This window comes from Trachurus trachurus (genome assembly GCF_905171665.1).
Source record: "Trachurus trachurus genome assembly, chromosome: 8".
NCBI classification, from domain to species: Eukaryota; Metazoa; Chordata; class Actinopteri; order Carangiformes; family Carangidae; genus Trachurus; species Trachurus trachurus.
The window spans coordinates 24,042,549-24,064,040 of NC_139905.1; the positions used below are offsets into that span (position 1 = coordinate 24,042,549).

The 21,492-nt window shown below is 43.7% G+C and overlaps 3 protein-coding genes across 7 annotated transcripts in view; 1 reads left to right on the forward strand and 2 right to left on the reverse strand.

Annotated features, from left to right (window-relative positions):
• Positions 1-8,160, forward strand: part of LOC310990510 (RNA binding protein fox-1 homolog 2-like) — a 45,556-nt gene extending 37,396 nt beyond the window's left edge. For 2 of the 5 annotated variants that reach the window (XM_083977907.1, XM_083977910.1), the window contains 7 exons: positions 694-750; positions 1,076-1,226; positions 2,359-2,401; positions 4,759-4,859; positions 5,958-6,033; positions 7,156-7,351; positions 7,387-8,160. In XM_083977907.1, coding sequence (XP_083834033.1) covers positions 694-750; positions 1,076-1,226; positions 2,359-2,401; positions 4,759-4,859; positions 5,958-6,033; positions 7,156-7,200 — 473 coding nt within the window. In that variant the 3' untranslated portion in view covers positions 7,201-7,351; positions 7,387-8,160. Of the gene's footprint in view, positions 1-693; positions 751-1,075; positions 1,227-2,358; positions 2,402-2,926; positions 3,702-4,758; positions 4,860-5,957; positions 6,034-7,155; positions 7,357-7,386 lie in introns of those variants that run through there. The other 3 variants (XM_083977909.1, XM_083977908.1, XM_083977911.1) reach the window with 3 other exon arrangements.
• A 5,126-nt stretch (positions 8,161-13,286) lies between these two features.
• LOC310989568 (G-protein coupled receptor family C group 5 member D) lies at positions 13,287-15,690 on the reverse strand (the record flags this gene model as incomplete). Its single annotated transcript, XM_083976668.1, has 3 exons — positions 13,287-13,376; positions 13,557-13,612; positions 14,556-15,690. 3 exons carry the CDS (start codon positions 15,688-15,690, stop codon positions 13,287-13,289), a joined length of 1,281 nt encoding a protein of 426 aa, XP_083832794.1.
• Positions 15,691-20,380: 4,690 nt separating this feature from the next.
• Positions 20,381-20,755, reverse strand: pde6hb (phosphodiesterase 6H, cGMP-specific, cone, gamma, paralog b; the record flags this gene model as incomplete). The annotated part of the gene is made up of 2 exons (XM_083976846.1): positions 20,381-20,498; positions 20,613-20,755. 2 exons carry the CDS (start codon positions 20,753-20,755, stop codon positions 20,381-20,383), a joined length of 261 nt encoding a protein of 86 aa, XP_083832972.1.
• Positions 20,756-21,492: the final 737 nt, after the last annotated feature.

Genomic DNA, 21,492 nt, shown 5'->3' on the forward strand with positions numbered 1-21,492 from the left:
TAGTTTAGTGTGTAGGGGGGAAAAAACCTGTCACAGATGCTGCTGCTGCTGCTGCAGCGTGTGATAAAATATATATTTCTAGATAAAATCTGGTTTGTGCCCTATTTTGTAGCCAGCAATTAGACCAGACCATTTGTTGACCTTTTAGTGTATCCGTCCAGGTCATCTAGCATCCCCACCCCCGGCTAATTCATACTGTCTGTTTGTAAGACGACCTCCCACCTGTCATAACCAGAGGTGGAGCCAGATGTGAGCCCCGTGTCTGGTGCAGCAGGTTCAGCTGATGAACCTGGCAACAGCTCAGCAGCTTTTCATTTTTTTTGTTTCATGTGCTCTTTCATTTATTACATCATCATCTCCTGCAGTTTGGTTTTTGACTTCCCCTGGGAATCTGTCTTACGAAACAAGGTCAGCTGAGCAGCCTCAAGAGAAGCAGCCAATACAATCAGTTTTTAAAAACCACTCCTCAGCGGTGCTCGACAGCTCTTCTTTCTAATCAATAGAACTGGTCCATAAGAACCCTGTGAACCGTGAATACCAACATCGTGTGACTAATGATGTGGATAGATTGTGTTCATATATGAAACACGATACTACAGTTTAATCGTATGCATTAGGAATAGTAATAAATGTGCTCTTTAAAAACTGCCCCTATTCATTCTTTACCCCCTCTCCTTTCTCTGCGACTGTCAGCCGGGTGGAAATTGAGTCCCATGGTGGGGGCCGTGTACGGACCAGAGATCTATGCAGGTGAGGCCGGTCTCCATCTCCGTCACTGTCTCTGCAGCCTGCTTGAAATTTTAGTCACATTCCAATCTTTAATTTATAATAATGCACTGCTTTCCCAGCGTTTCTGCTCTCTGACACTTTTAGTGATATCAAGCACTCAAGGCTGTAGTTGGACTATTCCTTTCTCTCGTTGCTCCATCATTCACCCCCCTCCCTCCTCTTTTTTTTCTCTCTTCACATTCTCCTCTCCCTACCTATCCTTCATGTCTAAATCATTTGCTGTCACACCCCTTCTCTCCTACTCCCCCCCCCCCTCCTTACCTTCTTTGTCCTTCCCCTCCTCCAGTCCCAGGGTTCCCGTACCCTTCAGCAGCAGCAGCGGCCACGACAGCAGCAGCAGCGGCGTTCCGCGGCGCCCACCTCAGGGGCCGGGGTCGGCCCGTTTACAGCGCTGTACGGGCTGCCGTGCCTCAGCCTGCCATCCCTACCTACCCTGGGTAAGATGAATACCCAGCCTCTTCACACACACACACACACACGTCATCACTGGTCCAGATCTGCGTGTTTTTATAGAAAACACAGCAGGAAGGAAAAGGTTAAAGTCAGTAGTTTTGTGTACAGTAGTGGCTGCCTGGTAAACCTATCGAGGAACACCTCGTGAAAGCTGTTTTCAGAATCTATTTGACCAGGTCTCTGTTTAACACAGCTGTGCTCATACACTTCTCGTGCTCAAACATCATTTACACTTCACTCTCTCCAGCAAGTCCAACTGGCACATTGACAGTCGGTTCACAAGCTATTCAGCCGAGTATGACACACTGATGGGATTGCACCATCGAAGGCTCATTTGAATAAACACCCAGATACCACCATCAGTCGGATTTGCATAAACACACACAAACCACATTCAGTCATTATGCAGAAGCAGTTACCCTGCTCACAGATTTGCTACAAATTATTCACATTTTCTGTGACGTGTGGATTTTTTTTTTTTTGTCCCTTCAGTATGTGAACTGTGCATGTTGTTGCTGTGCTGTGATGATTGGCTAATGGGGTTACGACTGCTATGATATTCAGATCGAGGCAGAATTGATTGGTTAATGGCCTTGTGTTTGCTTACCGATGATGAACATTCAAATCAAGCTAAACAAGGTGAAATTAGGGGGCTGCAGGAAATACCCTCTCCATATCTGCTCCACTGAAAACTCCACTTCTGAGATATCGTCCTCATTAAATGATCCGTTCTAAGTGGCCTTCGCCTTAATTTTCTCCGAGGCTGGGGAACAACAGCCACTCCGCGGTGGTATTTAACTGCATAGAACTATCTATTGGCCCCATGGGTCTGTTGTTTAATGTGTTAGGTTGCAGTCGTGGAGTTTAGATGGAAATTGTATTTCCTCTGCATGCTGCATGGGTGTGAAATAACTACTTTTCTCTTTCTCTCTCTCTCTCTCTCTCTCCCTCTTGTTTTTGCTGTCTTGTGACCTTGGTTCACTCTGTTTTTTTTGGGACTGTGCACCACTCCATTTGCACCCCTCCACCACACCATCCATCCCCCTCCCTTTCTCCCTCCTATGTTGCTTCCCTCCCTCCTCCCTCCACCTCTCCCTCCTTCTCTTCTTCTCTCAGTGTGGTGTATCAGGATGGGTTTTACGGAGCCGCCGACCTATATGTAAGTAAATTCACCTCCCACCGACACACCCTCTCTGTCCCTCCCCTCACACCTTTCTCCTGCTCTTTTTTTTCTTCTGGGGGTGATTGTGCATGTGCGTCCAGTCATGCCCTGCACAGAGCTGCCTGCATAAAGGTGAATGAGCCCACAATGAAAAAAAAAAAAAACTCTTTACAAGCACAACACGCCGCAAATTAAGACGAAATCCTTCATGACTCAAGACGTTGTTTTCCTTTTCTGTTTGGTGCCGTTTGTTGTGACAAAGTATCCGTCATGCAGTTTGAACGCAGCCCAGGTCAAAAGAGGCTGAGCTGTTTTTTTTTCAAAAAATGGAAAACAAAAGGAGAGCTGTGAAATCTTAATGATAGGATGGAGGGTCTCAAACACCTCTACAAAGGCTGCTCTGTGGGCGGATGCGGCAGGGTGCATCAGTGGACGAGTGTGCGAATATATGAACAAGAGTGTGAGTGTGTGTGTGAGGGTGCGTATCCAGGTTGACAACGGTTGTTTCTGTTCTCTCTATAGACTAGTGTTTCAGGACTCAGTCCTTAGTCCCAGATTGCCTCAGGTAGGGTCAACTCAACACCAAACCCACCGTGTGCATTGTTTTACTGTACTACTTCCTCTGATCTTATGAATCATCTTCTGATCTGATCTGGAACATGTTGTCTTTTTAGTTGTTATAAAACAAATACCACTACTTTGAATTTGCTTTATTTTTCTACTAACTCACTGAAATGTGCACTTCTTCTGATTGTGCGGGAAGGGCTTTGTTTGTTTGTTTGTTTGTTTGTTTGTTTACTAAACTACTAAATTGTACATGAGTGTACATTTTTCCTTCCAGTTTGTTCAAAAGAGAGCGTGGTCTCTTTTGTCTCTTGGTTTTGTAGAAATACGACTTCTATCCCTATTTTGGCGAAAGTAACTTAAACAGCTAAACAAGAGGAAAAGAGAAAAATATTATAAACTTAAGTTTGGTTTTTTTGCATCTTTCCTTTGAAATTGGAGGCTACCATTTCGCAGCAAAGGTCCAGTCTGTGTTCGGCCGCGGTGCGAGATGCTCTAAAATCTATAAAGAAAAAAAAAAAGATAAAGTTGAAATGGAGAACATGGTCTCTTCCTGAATTAACCACCCCCGATCCCTCCCAGGGTAATTACTGAAGCATGTGCTGATCAGCTGCTGCATGCAGACATACTGTTTTACTGTTCCATGTCCTCCTTTCCCTCCACTTACCCAGAAAGCCTTGCGCTCTCTCTCTCTCTCTCTCTCTCTCTCTCTCTCTCTCTCTCTCTCTCTCTCTCTCTCTCTCTCTCTCTCTCTCTCTGTCTCTCTATCTCTCTATCTCTTTCTCTCTCCAACCTAATCAGCCCGTTTTTCTGTCCCGCCCTATCTCTGCTCCATGTCCTGCAGGCGTCTCGGAGAATGCCGGGGTGTTTCGTTTCTGTTATGCTTTGCTGTGCTCTGTTCTGATCAGGTCCAAATGCAGTGGTGTTGTGTTTTTTTTTCTTTCTTTTTTTTTTTTTTGACTAGGTCTGAATTGTAATTTGGGTCATGCATGCAGTCTCAGTGCAAGGAAATGATTTTTAGTGTCAGTACAGGCTTGTGTGGGTGTGTTTGTGTGTGTGACTTTATTTTCCATCTTCCTCTGTTTTCTTTCTCCTGAATCCATGTGTAAGAACACAAATAATAACAATAACAAATGCTGTTTTTTTTTGCCATAATGTGTCAGACTCCAGCATCCCTTAGTGTCCCCAGGCTGTAGGTGTTCTCTTGACATATCTGTTCATTACCCGAATCCCCCGTCCTGACAAGACAATGAAGTTCCTATGTGGCCTCGACTGTGTGAACATTTTGTCTTCCACATTTTTTTTTTTTGCCTTCCCTCTCTCCTGTAGTGATAATAATACAATCTAACTCGACCTCGGCAGTCCCAATTTCCTCTCTGTCTCACTGATAAAGCACTTCTTGTCCCACATCAACACCGCACAACCTCCTGCTCTCCCCACACAGAAATGCAATATACTGACATATACTGTATTTCAGGAATTGTTTATGGGAGTAAAGTTATTTATTCAGTTTTTTCTGAATGAAAGAAGTAATTCAAAAATGTACACATGATTAAACATGGACTGTTTGAGTAATTCCTGTAATATCCACGGTATTTATATAAGAATAACCACGACTGTCTGGTTATATAATTATATTTATTAGTAGGTAGTCACAAATAAAAGTATTTCTCAGTATATTGCATCTCTATACCCCCCCCCCCCCGTCATCTACACACCTTAGCCCAGGTGTCCTCCACCGCAGAGACATGTGTCTGAGCTCTGCTGTGTGTGTGTGTGTGTTTCCATAGGGAGGGTATCCTGCTGCTGCCGCCGCCGCCGCTGCGTATCGCTACGCCCAGCCTGCAGCCGTAACCGGAGCAACCGCCGCAGCCGCCGCCTACAGTGACAGGTGAGGTCAACTCAGGGCACACATCCACACACACACACACATGCTGCACAATGAAAAGTGCGGAGGTGCAGACTGTACAGCTGATCTGTAGTGTCAGACGTCAGTCACAGGATGGATTCTTTACAGCGAGCCATGGTTGAGGAGGGAGGGCACTGGTAATAGGATTTGGGGGCGTATGAGGACAGATATGCTCAACAACACAGGATTAATGGATGGATACAAATGGATAAGTTAATAGTGAAAGTCAGCAAAGCTTGAAGCTTGGAAATGTCATCTCATGTGATAGGAGAAGATGAAATACTGTGTAAAATCTACCTGAACATGATCAGAGAGCCAGGCTAATATGATGAAATATCAACATAACTGTAAACTTTAACCTTCTTTAAATGTTTTTAAAGTATTTTTCTGCTCTTTGGAGCAAAACCAACACTGAATGTGGATTTGTTGGCAGTTACAAAAGAAGATGCAGTAAAATTAATTTATTACAGGACAGAAACAAGGTTGTAGTGGTCCTCTTGAGTCTTCTTTACACAAACAGAAGTTTCTGTTTTATACAGTGGAAACACACTGTGCATACACCAGACTAACTGTCGCCATGTGCAGACAACCTGTACAACGGATACAACATCCCTTCTCTTCTTCTTTTTCTCCCCTTTTTTGGTCAACAACAAAATCAAATCAAAACATTTCATAAAAGCAATAGAAAGTCCCTCTGATGTTTGTTCAGGCCAGGCAGATGACTTACAGGCTGCGGGAGCTGCTTTACTGAGGACAGAGGGCTGACATGAGGAGAAAAAATGTACCAACACATGTAACCAGCTTGGTGTAGACACGCTGTGTGTGTCGTTGAGGTCTAACAAACATGTTTAATGCATTTCCTTCGCCATGAAATATTTGCAAAGCTAATTTTGTTTACATTGCAGCCCGTTTTCTTCTTGCCTGCCTTCGCTGGGCTGCATTTGTTAGCTCATTACCTCCACCTATATGAGGGAATAATGAGAAATGTGTCCTAGTGTGTGAGTGGATTGGCAAAACAAAGTTTTTATTTTGTTTAACTCAAATTAATTATTTCTTGTTTGTTTGTGTTTGTGTTGCTAGTTATGGCCGAGTGTACACTACAGATCCATACCACGCTTTAACTCCAGCAGCTGCTGCATACGGAGTGGGAGCCATGGTGAGAAAAGTGACTCAAGCTCTACACAACAAGTACAACACAAGTTAATTGGGGGTGGGGGGCACAGCACAGGGTCTCCCATGTTAAGCAGTGCTTTGAGGCCACTGTGGCCCCGGTCAGACCTGGTGTTACCATAAAGTGGTCAGCTCTAAGTCCGTCTGTTCACACCTGCTTTGAAATGCGTCTCCACGTGTGTATTGTTTGGTCAGTTGTGATTGGATCTCACTTCCTGTTTCACATGCAAATAGACAGGTATGTGTCGCTGCTGCTGTTGTTGTTGGAGCAGCTCAACAGACAGGTCTTTTATCAAGGTTTGTGTGTGAGAGAGAGGGAGAGAGGGAAGGCAAAGAGGAGTTGAGTGAATGAATGCACTTCTAGAGCTCTTACAGTGGAATAAAGTTTTCTCCATTTAAAGGTCCAGTGTGTAAAATGAGGAGAAAACAGTGACATCTAGCATATCGATTCTGTTATTTATATATTTAATAATTCTATAGTTTATTTATGAACGTGAAACTCTTGAAACGTGCTCTCTGGTTGGCTGGATTTTCCATTCCGTACAAACATGGCGGCGTAAGATGGCGACACTCTCTAAGCAAGACCCTTGCTATATGTTTATATAAAAGAAGAATTATAAGAATAATAATTATAATTATATAATATAAATTATAAGATTATACACGTATACAAATATATTCATTGGTAGTATATTCAGATTTTGCCAATAAACCTTGACAAATATGTCACACTGGACCTTTAAAACAGTAAATTGGACATTGGAGTAGTTAATCCTTCAGTGTGCTTATATTTGTGTTCACATTCTTACAAGAACGTGAACACACTGAATGTGGTGATGGATCTCAAATGCGTCTTTGGTGTGTTCATACCTGAACACAGAGCTGACCACTTCTGATTGGAGACCGGAGACGGACAGTAATATCAGGTGTGAAAGGGACCTGTGTGTCACACTGCAGAGGAACTGGTCACACTTGGGTCAATGGATGTATAATTTGTAGAGTAACCATGTGTAGGCTGTATTTTACAGCCAAACTCCAGACAGCAGGATAAAGCTGTAACCTCAGTGTTTCCACCCTCTGACTGTGTTTGTCTCTCCGTCTCTTTCAGGCCAGTTTATACCGTGCAGGATACAGTAGGTTTGCTCCTTACTAAAACCACAAATCACACCCAAGGAATTCCACATCGCTCCAAAACACATTTTCAGGCTCTTTGTTTGGCAGGAGCTCCTCCCCAGTTTTCTGCAGACGGACTGTAGTGACAACTCATGTGTTTTGTTTTGTTTTGTTTTGTTTTGTTTTGTTTTGTTTTGTTTTGTTTTGTTTTGTTTTTTGTGGCGAGAGTTCAATGCCACATCATCACAACTCGAACTCTGTTTCTGTGCTCCTCTTGTCTGTCGCTGACATGGAAACAAAAAAAGAAAAAGAAAAAAACAACAAACAGAAAAAAACAACAACTACCAAGTGTGTCTCCCACATAAAGAGCTGGAGCCTACTACTTTGATCTACGTGGCACAATTTAGGATGGTTCATAGAAACGCTATGGGACCTGGGAGGAGAGAGACCGCCGTTCCTGTGTGATCCTGAACACTACAAACCTTTTTTCCCCCTAAGGATCTCTGGACTTATAGTATATCCACTGCCCTGTAAGACCTAATCAGACCTATATACACACACTTAACACTTGACACCAAGTATACGGTTTACTCTAGTTTACATTTTCCTTTAGTGTCGACCTGCACACAATGATAGAACTGCCACAGCACAGCGTTACTAAAAAAAAAGGAAAAAAAAAAAGGTACTTCTGTTTTTAAACACTACATTGATGTAAAGCTGCCCTCTCTCTCACAGCAGAGACGACCCTCTGGTTTAACTTTGTGGTATAATAATGAAAAAACAAACAAACTGCGCAATACAGGACACGTAGGAATCATTCTTGTTGTTTTGTAAGGACAGATTACTGAACACTCAGCTGGTGGGAACTTGGGAGCATCCGACTGACAGAAACCACTGTTGTCCTGGTAACGGCAAACTACGAACCGCAAGACATATGGGGGGGAAAAGTCTCCGGTATTTGTCATTTTCCAACATTTCTTTGCCCCCCCCACCCCACCCCACCTCCAAGTGTAAAAGGAAACAAGAAAACTAATGTTTAAAAAAAAAAGGATTTAAAAAAAGTGTGAAAATGACAAAGAAAAAAACCAAGTTACTTTGTTTTTTCTGCATTACCTCAGTTTTTCTTTCACAAATCTGTTTTGCTGCCATTGATAAGAAGTTGCATAGACATGTCATATATACACAGACGCACACACATATATATATATATATAAATATATATATACACACACATAACGTGGACGTGTTGAAACTGTCCATTGTTTTCAGTGACAGAGCCATTGATTTGTCCTGACTGCTGGTCTCCACATGTTCCATTCATTACTGTAAGTGCAACACTAAGACGGGACATCGAATCACCTTCTGCCCCTTTCCAGCTCTGAACTGACCCTGTGTGTTTGTCCACTTTGAGAATTCAGTGCACTTCCCTTCAAAGGCTCAACCTTGTACTTCTTCCAAAAAAAAAAAAAGAAAAGAAAAAAGGACTCGGTACATTTCTTTCTACGTCCTGGACCATCAGACATTCCAGCTGTAGCAGCAACGCAGTGAATGAACAGGTCAGATGGACGAAGAACCGCGGAACACAAATGAACTAGTTTTAGCGAAGCTGATCTGAAGCGGGAACACCCACATGGGAAACTAATCATCTGCCAGTCAGCCAAATGGGAATCCCTCCTGGCCAATTGAGATATTTATGCCTCCAGGCTTCAGGCAGAGCTGCTCCGTGTGTGGAAATGGTGTCTGATCTCAACTCAGCAGAACAGTAGATCCCAGCAGAACAGCCCAGATTAGAATACAGTGAAGCCCGTTTGAAACAAAGACATTGCAGTCATATAATGGAGTCTTGAAGTAATGAGAATTTTTTCTATTTATATTCACTGTTTTCACTAGTTGTCCACATCATTTTGTAATTTTAAATCCTTCATCATGCTCTCTGGGAGTGTTTGCTCTGAATAGTTTTAAAGTTCTCTATATCGGTCTGTCTGAAGGCTTCATCAAAGGACTGGCAAGCAGACAATTTATAGACCAAGTCTCTGTCCTATGTATTACATCTCCATATACTCTCACTTTGTTGTTATTGCTATTATTTGCCTCTTTGGTTCCAAAGATTTTACTGAAGAAAGCACATTTTTGGTCCTGATGTATTTCTTATTTTTGTGGTTGATTTGTTTTTTTTTTATTTCTTGCCTTTTACTTTATTTTGTTCATCTGTGGGTTGAAGCTGTATTTTTCAGTAGGCCCGACGGTGTTGCAACAGAACCCAGGGAAATGTTATTGAAGCTCCAAAAAAGACAGAACCGCATGTAGTTTAAAAGGTTGCAGCAATTTGGGAAATTAGAAATTTGATTCACTCTACACACTAATTTATTCTCTCTCTCTCTGTTTCTCTCTCTTTCTCCCTCTTTCTTTCTCTCTCTTTCTGTACCTCTCTCTCCTTTTTTAATTAACACATGAACATGCTATATAGATGGATGTAAAGGTGTTTGCTGCAGACAAGGAAAATCAGAGCAGATGGAGTCATGAGGGATATGTAGGAAGACAGAGGTAGACACGAGAGGGTTTTTTTTTTTTTTTTTTTGCAATGCGTTTGCCAACGGGGCCAAATTACAGACAAAGTAAATGTGGGAGAAACGGCCACACAATGTCGACAGAGCCCTGTGGCCCGGCAGTGGCCACCTTTCTGAACAATGAAACAATGTGTGGGTGGTTAGTCGAGGGACATTGTGGCCGTGACGGTGAAGGTGAGAAGCTGAGCCATTAATCATTAGCTGACAGGATAACAACATCCCCCCAGTGTTTTCTCCTTTCTTTCTTTTTTTTTTATTCCTTTCCACGGGGGTACAGTGCGCTCAGGGTGGAGCGGGCGGTGCGAGGAGGGGTAATGTTGTTTTTTTGTATGATTGTGAAAACTGTGTGCAGTAGGTCCAATGAGTATTTCCGACGTGCATTACCTCTTTTTTTTGTCTTATTATCCCTTACAAGTATTATCATAAGTGTTGCTATGCATGCTTTTTGTGAGAGAGGAAGGGTGTCAGTCAGAATCTTTTCATTTGTGCATGAATTCAAATCATAGTGCTGGAGGAGGAGGAGGTGTTTACATAGCAGGAGGGGGGAGAGAAGGAACTTGGATGTTATGTAATGCAAGGTGACAGGAGCGACGGAGGAATCTCAGTAAAGGTCCATTATAGTGTCTGGGTGTGGAGGAGGAGGAGGAGGAAGGAGGAGGAAGGGAGGAGGCAAGTGGCCCGCAGTCGCTTTTATAGGAAGACGATTTGGTCCCGCTTCAATAATCTGGGTTATCTCCGCTCTGCGCCTCTGTGGTCGTCGTGGTAATCACCAGTCATATCAGATGTGTAAAGTTTAATTTGATATGTCCGGACCCCTGTGGGTTGTTTTTTTTTATATAATGAAAGTAAATCTCAAAAAAAAAAAAAAAAAAAAATTCTAACATGATGACATCGGCCCATCAAACTATAACTCTGCTCGGAGCTGGTCTGTATAAAAACCAATGTGTCCAAACAGAGCGTTATATTATTATGAACCTGCTCATCCAGCAGCGTTTCCACCTCTTTTCGTCCAGTTGGCAAATGTCGAGGTGTTGCAGCTGCAGCGACTCCTGTGGGTTGGTTTCACTTCTGTTTTTTTCCGTCTTCTTCTAATTGGAGTGAATCGTTGACTATCCGTGATGACGAGGCCTCAGAGCAACCACAGAGGTGTGCAGGTGGTGTGCAGGACGACCCCCCACCCCTCCCGCCTCCTTGCACTGTGCTCAAGTCAACCCAAGTGGGAGTTTTTGTACAGGGATTAATAAATGGGTTTAAAAATGCATGTGGAAGTTTTTTTTTTTTTTTCGTCACATGCTCTTAAAAGCTCATTTATCCAAGTGATTTTGTTTTTTCAATAAGTGACATGTATTTTCTCACAATGTTTTATTTTGCCATCCTTGTGTCTGCCTTCTGTTTATTCTCTTCATTATTATTGAATGTATATAATAAATAAACTGTTTGGTTTTTAATGCTGGTCTTTGGATACTTATTACCTGAGCCACATGCCACTTCCCTCAGTTCAGTCCAACGTTATTGTCCCAGGCACTCCCACAGTGTGATTATCAGGAGGCGATAGAGCACAGCCCCAGATATGGTTCTTGAGTTTGGAGCTGGTAACCATTATGTTATTTCCTTCCCATGATTGTCTGAGTCTTATCATTATATTTTCAGTGTTTGGCTGGAGAGAGATTATCCAATCAGGAGAGAGATTGTGTTAACTACTACACACCCCCAATAGCAAGAGGAGATAAAGAGACCTGTATTTGATTGGCTGTAACCTATAGAGGGATGTTGCAAACTTTCATGATTACAGCCTTAACAAGAATCCCCTCTGCCTATCAGGAAACTTTCCCTCTCAGTTGGTGCATTAGCTGGTGTGGGTCAGTTGACTGATGGAGGCAACAATTGCACTCGATTAATGCCGCTCGGCTGCGGTTGCATCACTGTTAACTCTTGACTTTTGTTCCTCCGGACCAAATGTACTGTGCGATGAGCATTTCCACCGCCTCTAACTTTCTCATTGCTGCCAAGGGGAACAATCTGGAACAATCTTTAATTGCATCTGGAGTTAATGGCCGTAAATGGGTTGGATGTGACGGGAAACCTCATATCCCTGCTAATTGCTCTAATGCACAAGAGGCCAATTGCCAATTTGATGGCATGCTCTCAGTGAGTAATTGAAGTTGGACTAATTGGAAGAATAGATTGAAGGCCGCCTGATAAGAGGTGGTGGTGGTGAGGGGGGGGGGGGGGCGTGGGACGACTGCATCTATTGGAGTGAGGAATTGACCTTTTGTCTTGTGGATGGCAATCACTACAGGCCACTGGGTGAGAAAAACAAATGCAGAACAGACCGTCCCAGGCTGAATCTTAAATGATTTTACTCATTCTAGGCCATTGTGTGAATAATACAGACGAGATGGCCTCTGCTATTAGATTGCAGGTGGCTTGTGTTACTTGAAAAGTTTAGTACTAGGCTCTTCTGGCTGGTTTTCTCTCTTCCATCCTGTCTCTCTTGCTATGCCTAGACATTGCCCCCTGGTGGTTTAGCTCTGCTACTACTGCCACTCTGCCCCATGTGTGAGGTTGAGGCTCCATTTTGCAGCAGGTGCCTGGAGGCATGGCACTGATTCTTGGTTGGGAGAGTAATTGGCCTCGGGTATGCCATCTGTGCAGATTGTGAGTGGGAGAAGCAAAGGTGGTGTGAAAGTGTTGCAAACAAACCCAGGCTTTAATAGATGAACATTTTTATTGACAACACTTGTTACATGACTGTATAAAAAACAATTGAAATATCTGTTACAGGAAAAAAGGCATACCTTGTATTCCTCATTTACTATATCTATGTACACAGGACGTGTATTGTCTTTGGTGTGGCGCAGCATCCAGCGACTGTAATGTAACTCTGAATATGAGGATGTTAATCAGTGATGGCACAAACCTCCCACAGTGCTGACAGGTCTCCTGTCCTATCTTCCTCCTGTCTTGTCTCATCTCATCTAATCTCCTCTCCTCCGCTTGTTTTTTTTTTCTTCTTCTCTCTCCTCCCTTCTCCTTTCATCCCTCCTCTCTACCGTTCACAGATGCCTCTGCTCTGCTCAGCAGTTTGGCACCTTCAGAGTGACAGTTTCACGCCTCCTCTGTCACCTCAGGGCTATTATATACCATCTCAGGCTAGCACACAGTGTGCACACCACAAACGCACGCACGCACGCACACACACACACCAGCGTAAAGATGCACTTCCACTAAGTATTTATGATGTGGATTTCCCGCTAAAGCTGGACTATCTGGAGCCAGCCAGCCTCCATGATGAAACCCCAGCAGATGAGTTATAGTGCTGAGTTTTCTTTCTTCTCTTCAGGACAGAGGATTTTACATTCTACTGTCAGATTTGTAATAACATTCCTCGATAACACTATGCAGACATATTTACATTTGCAGCAGAAAATGAAACAGAAAAAAAACACAACAACATTTTTTTGTGCCAAGTACTTGAAGTACAGATTAGTGCAGGAGCTGGGTCCGCCTCAGCTTTGGCTTTGGTATCAGTTTCATCTGACTGAGACTCAGGGTGACTTTAATCTTGTCCATAATATTCATCATAAGGTTCCCTGTAGTTGGTGGTCTGAGGGCGAGGAATGGTGTAATCTTTGTCAGGGTCGATTTCCTGAAACACACACAGTCACACATTCATCATTTTACTGCAATTAATACCCATGATAAACTTACAAACTCATTAACCTTACAGAATAAATTGGCTTTAATTGCCTCCAGTAGGAAAAGGTCATAGTGCTTAATAGTGTAGTATGTGGAGTCAGTTTGTTAATCCTAATGGTTTATTACTCACTGTCATGGAGAATCCGGACTCATAGGGCGACCGCAGTGCCGGCTCAGCTCTCCTGCCTGAAGGGAGACACATGATACACTCCGTTAATTATCGCTTCATTATATACTGTTCATCATAAATACCAAGTTGAGAGCTGATCCTACTGATAACTGAATACATGTCTTGATACAGACTCCATGTTCATTTTGGTCTTGCTGCTGTGGTGAAATATTCAATGTCTTACACAGAAGCTGGAGTTGACTCTGCTACATGTACAGATCCTTCAGTAGGGGTATTTGTGCAGGAGGGGGATAAGAAAGAGCTTAAACGTGAGACGTTAAAGTTTCTAAAAGAGAAAAAATTCTTTCCCCTGAGTTAAGAGTTACATTTTAAGCATTAAAATATAGTGTTCAATATAATACACTCAGAGGTTTTAAGCCTTTGTTGGTCTTGTGTGACTGTTGGCTTATAGCAGCTATAGCTCACATTAACATTAGACATTAGATTTTGCTACATCACTGACATTGTTGTCCTGATAACTTCAAGGCTCTTCTTCTGCTGTTATACTGTACTCAGATTATACAATTTCATCATTTTCCATTATTCCATTATTGTCACTTGCAGTCACAGAGACCAGGATTCAGATGGGGTAAACTCTTGTTAGGATACGCATGTTAAAAAAAGTTCCTTTCTATATTTCTTATTGAAACAACCATTCAAATGGACTGCTCGATAAAAATGAATCTGCCACTTATTCCAGCCATTTAAGATAAAAAAAACAAAAAAAAAACAATTTCAATGTGTAAAAGTCCTTAGGTCCTAAGTGATTTTATTTTGTAGCTCAAAACTTGTTGATTAATTTAGTAAAAAAAAATTGGCAGAATAATTAAATCTGGAAAAGAAATGTGAGTTGCGGCCTTAATTATTTTTTTGTCCCTTGTCTTTCTTCGCTCTGAGCATGATTCATACTCTTTCAGTTAGACTCTAGTCAGTTCATGGACAATGAAGACAGCCTCTCACCTCTCCTGTTCTCGCCATCATTCTCAAAGCTTCCGTTTTCCTTCCCCTCCTTGGGACTGGCCAGCCCTGGGATGTCAGCGCTGGGGCTGGTCCAGCCGGCGAAGCTCAGAGGGATATCCTTGGACTTGGCCTCGCCTCTGCAGAGGAAGGCGACCTGGGATAACCCGTGCCCCAAGAGTAACACCCAGCCGTTGGCCACCAGCGCAATACAAAGCACTGGGTCGTCCCATTGTGGCCGGTGGCCCAACTCAGGGTTTCCCTTGGTGAGCATGGTGATCCATATCACCCAGATGGAGGCGGACAGCAGCACCGTGAGGCACAGCATGGCGGCCTGGACCCTCCCCTGCTGATTGATGGGCCCCGTGTAGCTGTAGCTGTATGTGGAGCAGGAGCGGCACAGGAAGTGCAGGCTGAGGATTATGCTGATAGCCAGGAGGCAAAGCACATAGATCTGCAGCATGACAAATTCCTCCTGGCTGTACCCGCAGGGCTTCCCTTCTCGAACCAGCACCAGGATCAGCCACTGTGTGGAGATGATAACCTGCACGGTGAAGAGCCCCAGAGCCACGGCTGGTTCTCCCCAGCCCCGGGTGGCTGCGAAGCCCAGAAGGGCCAGACAGCGAGCCAGCAGGCAGGAGAAGGCCAGAGAGAAGAGCACGCTGAAGAGGAAGATCCTCGTCGGGCAGGTCTGAGTGGTGTGGCGGATGATGAAGGCAAAGGTGATGGCGAAGATCCCCGCTGTGGCCAACAAGAACATGGACATGGAGGTCACCGTGCCTCCAATACTGCTGCGTTGGTTCTTATGTGAGACGCAGAGCCAAAGGGACCAGAACAGCAGGCCGAGGAGGAGAGTGATGCTCAACAGGAAACCTGCAGAGGCCAAGGTTTCCAGTATGATCCCCCATGCTGCCTTGCGGTCGCACAGGTACCTGTAGATGGGGTTCAGTCCTTTACCGCAGCCCGGCACAGCCTTCAGGGTAGTAGTACTGTTTAAAGAAGGGGAGGAAGTGGTTGAAGTGCTGTTGGAGGGACTGGTTGAGGTGTCGTTGGTTGACTGGCACAGGGAGGTGAGGGGGACACAGAGGACGACGAGAAGGGGGAAGAGGGATTTGTGCTTTTCAGATAAAAAGGCCATATTTATCGTAGAAATCCACCTGGGGATTGAGTCCTTCCTTTGAACTGTCCTTTGATATGGCAGGTCTTCTCTCCTGAAAATAAACAGCACGTCAGTGAAAAGCATTCAAGTGCAGGTTTTGCTAAACACACGAACATTGTGTTGACTGGGGATGGATGAAATGGGAGACAGGATAACACAGAGGTCAGAGCAGGGGAAAAAGAAACAGGGTTTGACAGCGGGAGTGAAGAGAACAGGAGGGGGGAGCTTAGAAACATGCCAGGACAAGGCAGAGGAGTGCTCGAGCCAGGGCCAAGAGTGGAGGAAAAAACAACTGTAACATGGAGCCGAGGCAGCAGACATGAAAGGTGACTATGCTCCGTTGTAGACAGAGATAGCTTCACACACTGTGGTTTATACACGGCACAGATTGCAGGTGAGAGACGCAGTCAGAGATATTCACTCCTGATAGTCGACTGCCACTTCCTCCAGTCTGTGACAGAGCCTTTTGTTCCGGGCCTCACAGATTCAAAGATGATCTTTTGCATGTTTATCACACATTAAATTTGACCCAGGCCCGTCACACTTTGCCCTGACGCTGGCTTTCAGTCGTGACGCCACTCAGGAGATCATAGAGTGGGAGAAAGATACGTGAAACAATGGCCACACCCAAATTTGGGACATTATTTCTAATACGAGGGCATGAAGGTTTTGATCAGCTGATTTGAATATGAGGCTCCGAACATGATTGTTGGATAACTGTAATAGCTGTTATGAAACTATGGCTGATAAGATAAAGGGCATATATGAGGAAAACATTTGTACATGTTATGCGACTATGACTGAAGATAATAGGAGTTAATTTCCAAAATAACTAGAATAAACCTGTATTATATACTGTGTATATATATATATATTTTAAAAAGTGCCACTTACCTTTGATATTATGGGACGATGGCTGTGACTTGTCCTCTTAACCCCACACCTTGATCAAAAGCCTCACTTCGAAGTGTGGCTAAAAATGTTCCAATAATGTCTCTGTTTATGCAGCAGCGGCCGCCTATTGTGTAGCCATGTACCGTCCACCCTGATGATGTCCCATACCTGTGGCAGCACGAGAAGAGGAGGACAGGGAAGCACCGGAGCCGCTCAGGTCTGAAGTTTTCACCTCGCATCAACAGGTCGGTTAAGAGCTGAGAAATGTGCACGCTGCACATACTCATACTTTCCTTTTTAGACCCCTCCTTTCTCCTGTCTCTCTCTCAGTGCCCCTCCCTAGATAGGTGGGGCGCACACACCTGGAGGTGATGAGCCACACAGGCACACACACACACACACAGGGAGGAGGAAGCTCACTCCTCCCTATTCATGAATCCCATTTCCTGTAAGAATTTGCATCCCATGTCTCCATAACATGCACTCTTTTATCTGAATTAACCAGTGTGTCTGGGGCTAATTTGAGATATCCTGTCATGTGAAACCAATGCTCAGAAGGGGCGAGGAGCAGGTTGTTGTAAAGGAGGGAGTTAAACTGAGTCCAACTGACTCATCCCCAGTCTCCCTGGGATACAGAACAGGACCAGTCATCACCTTAGTTACCGCAAAATCACAGCAACAACACACTGAGATCGGTGAGTTGCCGCAGGGGGAGTTGCATCAAGAGTAGTGAGTGATTTCTAACTGTTGTCTTTTACAAGCCCATACGTAACCACTGCAGCTCATGTCCATACAAGCACAGAGGGTGTGTTCAGTTGAATCTCAGGTCTCTCTGCAACTCCTATTCACTCTAGTGGCGTGAAACCCGAAGGGACAAAGCTTTATCTTTTCAATTATATGCTTGTGTCTGTTGTTTATGACAACACACACAAGCACTTCAATAAAATGTTCAGGGGAATTCGAGCATGACAGCAATCATTCATACCATACCATAAGGTGTCTGGGTTGTGTCAACAATGTAAAATAACAGTGGAAGAAACCATGTGTTACATTAGTGACTATTTGGGTTAAGATGTTAATTATAGTTTTGATAAAATAAGTGATTATTTCTTTTGGGACCTTGCTAGCCAAACTACAACATCTCAGCTATCTGATGGATTTGCATGGATTTAAAAAATATATAGATAGGCTATTCATGGTCCTCAAAAGGATAAACATTGATTGTAAATTAAGATGGATGTAGCTTCTGTGACATCACCCATAGATTCCTGAAGAGTGGTTTTGAAGCTCAAAATGTGACGTTCCCCTCGGGCTGCCAAACTCCAGGCTAATAGGTGCATGTGGATCTGAGCATGGGTGCAGATCCCAGGGGGACCGGGGGGGACATCTCCCTCCCAATTTCTGAAAAACAGGAATTGCCCCCACCCCCACCCCACTAAAAATATTTTCAGACTTCACATTTTAGATTCACATCTAAAAAGAAATGATTGAAATGTTGGAACAAATAATGTTTGACAAAGATATTTCTGACTCCACATTTCATCTCTGGTCTCCTCCACTACATTGCAAATTAATGGGTAGTTCTTATACAGACACTGATGACATCAGCAGGCTTTTAAAAAAATGACCCCCTCAATGTTAGGGCTTCATATTGACATTCATCCATATCAGTTAATCATACATAAAGTAGTCCCTTACACTGGGAGAAAAGGAAGATGGTGAGAAGAACTGGGGATCTGGGAGGGTCGGAGGGAGGCGAAAGATAAAAATGTGAGTAGACATCACATGCCCGAGACCCTTAAAATTATGATTTACTAATAACAGTTAAGTAAGCAGTGATATGAGCTGTTGGCTGTTTAGGACAAATAAACAAGAAAGGTAAGCACAATAAATGATTCCCTGAGGTCAGTTAAGTATATGCCAGCTTGTGGCAAACATACACTCACTCAAATCATCACACCCTCTGTTATACAGAACTTTAAGCCTTAGTAGTATTTAAAAATGTGAGTCTACACCTTGTGTAGTCATCATGAAGAATGACATTTGCTGTGGGGACTAAAAGTTCAACATTTCAACATGAGAGTCTCTGACTCAAGCAGCCAGTGCAGTTGTTACTTGTACTTCAATGTTAGATTGGTTTTTCAGTCTCAGAGGTTGCTGCTTGGCAACCATTGACTCTTGGTTAATGTATCAAGTGTTTGATCCATTCCTTTTCTCCAAGAGACAATGCAAGGCTCAGACCCAGTGTGTCATGAGGTGAGATGGAAATAATTATTTCACTCCATCTTGCTTACTGTAGCTCTCTCACTCCACCTCCCTTAACACTCCTGCTAAATGCTGCTGCCAAGCTTTTGACTTGCTCATCAAAAGGTGACATGTGACAGCCAGCTTGATTGCTTTTCACCAGCTCCTCTTCATCGTTAGAGTTCAATTAAAGATTCTTGTAATCACTTACAGAGCCCTGCATGGTCTGGCACCTGCCTGCGTTAGAGGCTGTATGAAGAGGTTTTGATAGTCGTCCCTGTCTCCAGGCTTAAACTCTGCTTTTGAGCTAATAGCTCCAAATTGTTGATATAGGCTACTGCTAAATACTTAGTAGAATTGATCATTCTATATGAGGCTAATGATTATCCTACATAGGCTGTATAATCACCTATATAATTAGTTTTTCTTGTGAGATGAAATAGAAAGAAGTTTTTTATTATGTGACACTTGCATGCAACAAGCATCATGATTTGTGTCTTTAAAGAAGAGCCTTTTGTTGAGCAGGATGATTTCAGGAAGCCTTTAGATTAGTGTAATTATTATTAGCTGAGCTCAGAGACCTCTGTAGTTGAGACATAGAAATAAGTTCCTGTTAGTGATATCATGATATCATCATTTCCCTTTATTTACCCCGATTTTACTTTTGATATATTTAAATGTATCAGGTGTTTCAGAAAAAACAAGGGCAACACGATTACTGAAAATAAACACATTTTACTGGGTGCTATGTGGACATACCAGGTCACAGTACAATCTCTGTTAGTGCGCTTGCAACACAAAGCATACAGTATATACCTTTACTTTCTCTATAGTTTCAGATAGCAGCAAGGAGAGAGAAAGAGATGGAGAGTGGGATAAAAAGGGAGTTCCTCCTCCATGATCATCTGAAAGTGCATTGTAGTTTTCACCATTACAGCATATTGCACTTTCTCCTTGTGTCCCTTGGTGTTAACAGTAACCTTGTGCACAAGGAGTAGAAAATACAATGCAAAATAAAAGAGGAAGGAAGTACAAAAGGTAAGATAAAAAGGTAAAAAGGTTCAACGCTGAGAGCAAAAATATTTACAAATGTTTAGACAGCTAGAAGCAAGTACAAGCTAGCGTTAACTGTGTTTTGCTTGCGTCCGTTGCCGTAGGTTAGGAGAGACAGGGTGGGAGAGGGGAGACTGAAGTGGGGAGGGAAGAGACGCGAGGAGAAAACTGTCGTAGAAGGACAAAGGAGAAGGGAATAAGGTATGAGGAGCTGTTTTTCTCGTCTTGTCATTTCAAGTATATATATACTGTAAACAGTATCATATCATAATCATAATAATATAAAAATAAGAGCATCATTATGCCCTCCATTCACTCAGTGAAGGAAAGCATGAGGTAGATAGACGAGAGGGCATTAGGGGGGTCGCCGGCTGCCTTATCATGGCGTGCCGAGCTGAGATGGAGAGAGGGCAGAGGAGCAGAGAGGATTAGACAGAGGAGAGGTACAGGCAGGCGAGGAAGGCAGGAGGCAGGAGGTTTAGATGATTCCGTATTTGGCCAAGTCGCTGAGCTCCATGTCGCCGAAGGCTTCCCATGGGCACACCACTGTGATGTCTGTGCCAAGTCCCTCCATGCCAGGGATATCGTCACCGAAGCTGGAAAAGAGAAAACAGAGATGTCAGTGGCCTGCGTCCAAGTGTATAAACAGAGATGACTGTGTGTGCATCAATAAATATGCGTATGAATGGAATATATAAAGGTTCAGTTACCCCCTCTGGCCTGGCTTGGGAGCCTTGCTCTTGAATGTACGAGTCTGCCTCTGCTTGAACTTGGGTGGTCCCTTCTTGGGTGTAGTGGGGCCGGTGGCTACACCGGGGGACAGGGCGCTTGCTGCAGGGGGGCTGGCGTTCATTTCTGCGGAGTGTGTCTGAAAGAAGGGAGGACAATGTTTTGAGCACGTGTCGTCGCACAAGCGTTTCCTCTGAGATCCCCTGACCCTCTCGCTGCTGCCCTCTGTTAATCCTGTTTTCTCCCAGCTCTCGGTGCTCCCATCAGTGGAGATTATGCAGATTAGGTTAAACAGACAGATTAACACTAATCCCGCTCTGATCCACAGAAGACTAATTGCCCTTCTTGGACAGCAAAGGATGTCATGTGCCAAGAGAGAGCGACTTCTGCTCTTAACCTCAAACTCAAACACCATTTAGACTCTGATTACTAAATTATAAACTACTGTGTTTTATACAGTGTGAGTTCTACATTATATTTCAATCTAACTGTCTTTTGTTTATATCTGTTCATTTTCTCTTTTGCGTTTAGGTGCATCAACCAGTAAGTCCTGTCTGTCCTGTCCTCCGCTCAAACAAACAGCAAACAGTATCCTGCCTAAACTCCTCTGCTCACCCCCCTTCTTCTGACTGCTGACACTGGTAATCCCGTTAAGGCCGAAGGTGGACAACACCCTAGTTTGGCTCGTTATGTAACTCAAACATATGCGCCACCTGCATCAGCACCAGCAGATCTAGACTGGCTGGTGATGGGTTTTACAGAGACTCTCCTAAGCTGACAACGGCTCTGCTTCTACAGTTTAGAGATCTGTGCAGCTGCGTCTGAGCCGGGCAGAGGAGAATCCGCCCTGCGTGTTAGTAG